This window comes from Macadamia integrifolia, chromosome 1, assembly GCF_013358625.1.
Source record: "Macadamia integrifolia cultivar HAES 741 chromosome 1, SCU_Mint_v3, whole genome shotgun sequence".
Lineage (NCBI taxonomy): Eukaryota > Viridiplantae > Streptophyta > Magnoliopsida > Proteales > Proteaceae > Macadamia > Macadamia integrifolia.
Genome location: NC_056557.1, coordinates 24878253 through 24883690, shown reverse-complemented (window position 1 = coordinate 24883690; position 5438 = coordinate 24878253). Strand labels below are relative to the sequence as shown.

The window sequence follows — 5438 nt, the reverse complement described above, 5'->3', positions numbered from 1 at the left end:
GATTGAGATTGCAGATGAAGGATTTCAGGCTAGGGATTGAGCGTGGAGTTGCAGATCTATTCAGGAGATGATCATAGGGGTTCTCGCAGGGGCAGTGTAGCAGGCTTGTGAAGGAGGACTAGGGCGGTGGAGGCTGGCTATTGTGGTTCTGATTTTTACAGCTTCAAAGGAGTGGGGAAGGAAGATGGGTGAAGGGGCATCTCTTCATCCACCACTGAAGCAATATATGGATATTGGGCCCATTTCTTAAAAAAAAAAAAAAAGTGTTTTGATTTGAGACATTGTAATCCCTTAATAAACTGAACTACATTGAAAATTGAATAGATCTAAAACCAAATTGGAACTGTCTCAAAACCTAGGTTGAAATCGAAATCAAATCAATAAGAAACTGAAATAGTCCAAAATTCATTAAGAAACCAAAATTTACATAGTTTTGTATAAATTTATGTGAAAAATCAAATCCAAATCGAACAAAAAACTGAAAACAACCTGAATGCAAATCAAATCGAAACTTAAATTTCCTTATTGATTTGATATCAAAATTTTCTTATTAATTCGGTATCCATTTCACCATTCCCACACTAAAACCTATTTAACCCGACCAAAAATCGAGCTGAATAGACCAATTGACATCAAACTTTTTTCTTTTTTTTCATTATAATTTTAAAAATAGGTCATGAACAAAAATATAAATGATACCAACGACAACCTTAGTCTTTGTCGTTGATTTTTTTATATATAATTTTTAATTTCTAATTGATTCTAGAAATACTGAAATCTAACAAGTTTACCAAAACCTAATCTATATTAACTGTTGGAGATTCAATATTTTATATTATTTATTTGTGAAATGTCTTTATGGGTGATACATTAATGCTAAAAAATTCTGTGTTTATAATTGGCGATTCAGTATTTTACATTATTTATTGGTGAAATATTTTTTGGGTGATATATTTTTTTAATAAAACTTTGTAAATGATTCATTAATCCTTAAATAGGACATAAACTGAATAAAGAATTTAAATATGAAATTGAAACTGAAATCGAATTGAGTTGATTTGATTTTGATTGTGAAAATGTGTATCCGATTTGATTCGGATTAGATTTCTGTATTTTGTATCTTGAGTTGAACCGAATAATTGAAAACGAACCAATTGACACCCTTTTGTCATACATTTGGTAAGGGTTAGGTGGGGAGAATGAGAATGCATTTTTTTTTTTATTAATTTTTTTGTAATGAAGTGCATTTTGTTATTGTTATATATATATAGTTGTTGAAGCTATGCAAAAAATCAACGTCCCAGACGAGCAGGGAAATTTTTTAATCTGGAAATCAACGGACCACCGTTGGAAATGTGGACCCAAAAATTGAATTGAAATTTAAGATTGAGATGTGGTCCGTATCCACTCTTCAGTGACTCAGTGACTCAGTTTCAGTTTTTAAATCTAATCCATTATAGGATTTGGAATTAGGACAAGTGCCTTTCCATTATTTGGGCCTGCAGGCGAATTGATCAAATTGACAAGTGACGATTACCCAGCTCTGTTTTGTGCTAGTGATTCGATCATGGCGTTCTTCTCAGTCTCTCGTTCTCTGATTAGAAGCAGCTGCAACAGCACTCGCAATCTCATCTCGAGACGGTTCTTGGTATCATCGGATTCATGTTCGTGGTTGGGATCGAGTAGCCATGGCATCTCAACCACTACAAGCGCTAATTTCTCAGAGAAAATCGATGCAAGCGAATACCATTTGAACGGGGGACCTTCTTTCATGCGTGGAACTGTGTTCTGGGATCCTAGCAAACCTCTCACCATTGAAGAATTTCAGATGCCTCGCCCCAAAGCTGGCGAAGTTCTCATCAAAACCAAAGGTAAGTATTTCCAATCATCTCTATTTGTTCATCTGATAAGAGTTAATGAGGGAACGCCGACAAAAAGATGGGTTTAGTTAAGGAAAAATGTCTCTGTGATTCATATCTGATTTATTCTTTTTCATTAAAATCCATGTTCTTGGCTACAGTCTTCGTATTTATGTTTTGTTCTATTTTTTTGGATCTGCCAGGAATGTATAATCTAAAAGTATAAAAATTGGGAGCAGTATCTGACGGGATGTCTTATGAACTGCTTGTCATTGACTATCACAAGCCCCTGATGCAGAGCATATAGCTCAAGTTGATCAATATCTGATAGAATGCATTTTGAACCATTGTAGTATCACCTACTGCCCGTAGAATAGCACCTTATTGATATACAGACAGGTGAAGGACGCATCAAGTTGAGCTTGATACGATCATTATTCATTTTAGGATTTTTTTATTTTTTATTTTTGGTTAAATTTTCTTGAATGGTTGTGTTGGTGTTCTTTTTGGGTTTCAAGGACTGAGTAATTCATCTGCCAATATTTTCCCACCCCCAAGAAAAAGTAATTTATCTGTCATGGTAAGATAATGGGCATTTAATCCTGAATTATGGATGCAGCCTGCGGAGTATGTCACTCTGATCTTCATGTCATTAAGGGTGAACTTCCATTTGCAAGCCCTTGTGTTGTGGGCCACGAAATAACTGGAGAAGTAGTTGAACATGGTCTACATTCAGACGGTGAAATTAAAAGGAGGTATGGTGTGTCTTATATGGAAGATACTATCATCCCTTGTTAGTGCTTTTTATTTACTTGGTTTATTTGTATGATTAATATTATATGTATGCATAAAACAAGGTTTCATACTGAACAGAGTTTATACCACAAAAGAACTCAGGCTGGATGATTTGGTTCAACTGCTTGCAAGCCTAGCATGAATGTTTATTGAAGAAATTTATGAATAAATTTGTGTAGAAAAATAAGATGTATTGGAAATATGCTGGTGATTTGAAGAAATCTATGAATAAATTTGGGTAAAAAAATGAGGTGTATTGGAAATATGTGAAAGATTTTCAAATCAGTAAATTTCGCCATAGCTTGTGGCACCAGGAAAAAAATCAACTCAAATAGGTGTTGTACGTCATATAAAGTATGAGAAACAGTTAAGGTTATGCCGTTATGGTTCATGGTGTAAAAAGTGGCATATGGGTTTGTAACTGTTATGTTCTTTAAACTCGAAAGTTCAACCAAGGCCTCTCCTCTATTCCTTGTACTACTCTTTAGTTTTTATTGCCATCATATCTGAATCTTGATTCTCTTCTTCTTACCTATAAATTTTATCCTTTTTTTCACTTTATCTTTGTTAGTGCAGGTAAACAAGTTTATCACTTGAAAACATAACTGAAGATCATAACAATTATGTATTCTGAATTTTAACTTAGTCAAATTCTAAGTATACTGGATTCCTGATATAGTTGTGGTAGGCTGGTAGCAGGAAAATATTATGGCTTACATGAAAAATTGAGTTTAAATGAAGTTCAGTTTTTGTAGATGTTTTAATGTAGTTAACTGTGCCACACCAGTCAATAACTATTTAATAGCATGCTTAAATGCTACATTTCTTAAATGATAACAGGTAGCATCTTAAAGATTAAATTTCAATTTTTTCCCATCTAAATCCTAATGCAGGCCTTGAAAATTGGTCTTATTTTAGTATCTATTGGGTATGAGTTTTTAATTCTTTGAGTTTTATTTGTAATGGGCTGAATTACAAGGTCCAAAAGTTTTGTTTGGGGGTAAGGTGGGGGGGTGTGGGGGCGCTAGAGGGTGTATGAAAAATAAATATTTATTACCGGGGTCCATTAGGTAAGTTGGGTTTAGTTCAATCATTAAAGAGTCCTCTTTTAGTTAGTTGTGTGATGTTCAAGTTATTTAGAAGATTTAGGCTTCAACAATTCTAATTACTTAAGTTTTTTAGAGTCCCTGTTAGTAAGTTAGTCTACCTGCCAAGGGTTTTAGAATTTGGAGACTTTCTTTTGTTTTGTCATAAATATTTAACCAAACCTCCCATCAAGTAGAGTTGATAAAGAAATTTTATATGAAGAGTGTGCCAAGTGAAGGCCCCTCTCTTCTCTTTCTTTTTTCCCTTAGCAGATTCATCTCTTTTCTCTCTCTTCTCTTTTTCTTCTAAATCTTGCTCTCAGTTACTGCTCACAGGTACTGTTCACAGTCCCAAAACAGAGTTTCCATTACAACTTATTTTCCTCTTTCTTGCCTATTTCTTGAAACTGTAATCCATCCCACCCTTTTCCCACCACCTTTCTATTGTAGTTCGGCCCTAGATTTTGAAACAACTTGGCTGTCTTACATCAAATCCATAATCAACCTTATATTTCTGAAAATTTTGGATTCCTAGAAACTATAGTATGTGCTTGGAATCATGCTTTAATACTGGCCAAAATTAAGTCTCCTCATTTGGTTTCTGAACTATTTGAGCCAATGAAATACAAAATTGTCATCTTGTAGTGGTACATTAGATATCAAATGAAATCTTCACTTTGATTTTCTCAGTTTGGATGATATGTGGTTCTTACAAAAATAAATATGAAATGCATTAGTTATAAAATACTCAATCACATTGCATAAATCTCCAACTGTCTCCACACAATGTCCAAATCATTGCAATGAAAACCCATCAACTATTGACAAATACAATACATAGCACACTTTTATCTTCAAAGTTAAGGCTGTTTACTTTATTTTTTTAACTGATTTCCATGGTGCAAGAGCTTCTCCGGAAGCTTTACAATGCTCTGAGTTTCTTCAGATGCGTGATCTTATGCTTCCTGTAAGAAATTAATTTTTATAGAAAACGAAAGCAAAAAAATTTCCAGTGATCTCCTTAACAAACATAAGGATTAAAGGTAGGTTTTATGATTTTTCAAAAACCTTTATGATCTGCACACGGTACCAATTATAGAATGCTTTTCCTTATGGCAATTGAAGCGACTCAATGTCTATGCAATGTGACTGATAAAAATTGAATAACCTAAATTTCGAGGATCTTTGAGTTTCGAATATAAAATAAATTGCATTATTGCCACCATCTTTTGGTGATAGACTACATGGTCTCCTTAGGCAAACTATTGTTCGCATCCATACATTTTCACCTTATTTTATGTCAGTAACCTTCTTAAAATATAATATCTTGGGCATTAGATCAAAAAGTTGATGCAGGTTCTGTTGCTTTTGACCTTTGTTGGGACAACCAGTTGCCATTGTTTTACTGTACGACTGTTGGCATTTTATGGCCAACTGCAGAACGTATCTCCATACAGAGTTACAATGGACTCAATCATTGTCTTTAGTTATTACTGATGAAAGGTTCATATTTCATTGCAAGACGGGGCTAGATATCATGGTTTGATTAGCCCCCTGCTGACATGGGGTGAGTGCAATGAAATAGGTACACACCCCTGGGTTTAGATCTGCTTTCTTTTTCCCACTTTGACTTTAAGAACTCTTTTAATGGATTGAAGTTGGTTGTGATGTAAAATATCACCATATTACTGTAGTGCTT

The 5438-nt window shown here is 34.2% G+C and overlaps 1 protein-coding gene across 1 annotated transcript; it reads left to right on the top strand.

Moving 5' to 3' along the window:
• The first annotated feature begins 1451 nt into the window (after positions 1 to 1451).
• LOC122084381 (alcohol dehydrogenase 4, mitochondrial-like) lies at positions 1452 to 2672 on the top strand. Its single transcript, XM_042652593.1, has 2 exons — positions 1452 to 1871; positions 2479 to 2672. Exons 1-2 carry the CDS (start codon positions 1568 to 1570, stop codon positions 2655 to 2657), a joined length of 483 nt encoding a protein of 160 aa, XP_042508527.1. The 5' UTR covers positions 1452 to 1567; the 3' UTR covers positions 2658 to 2672.
• The last annotated feature ends 2766 nt before the right edge of the window (positions 2673 to 5438 follow it).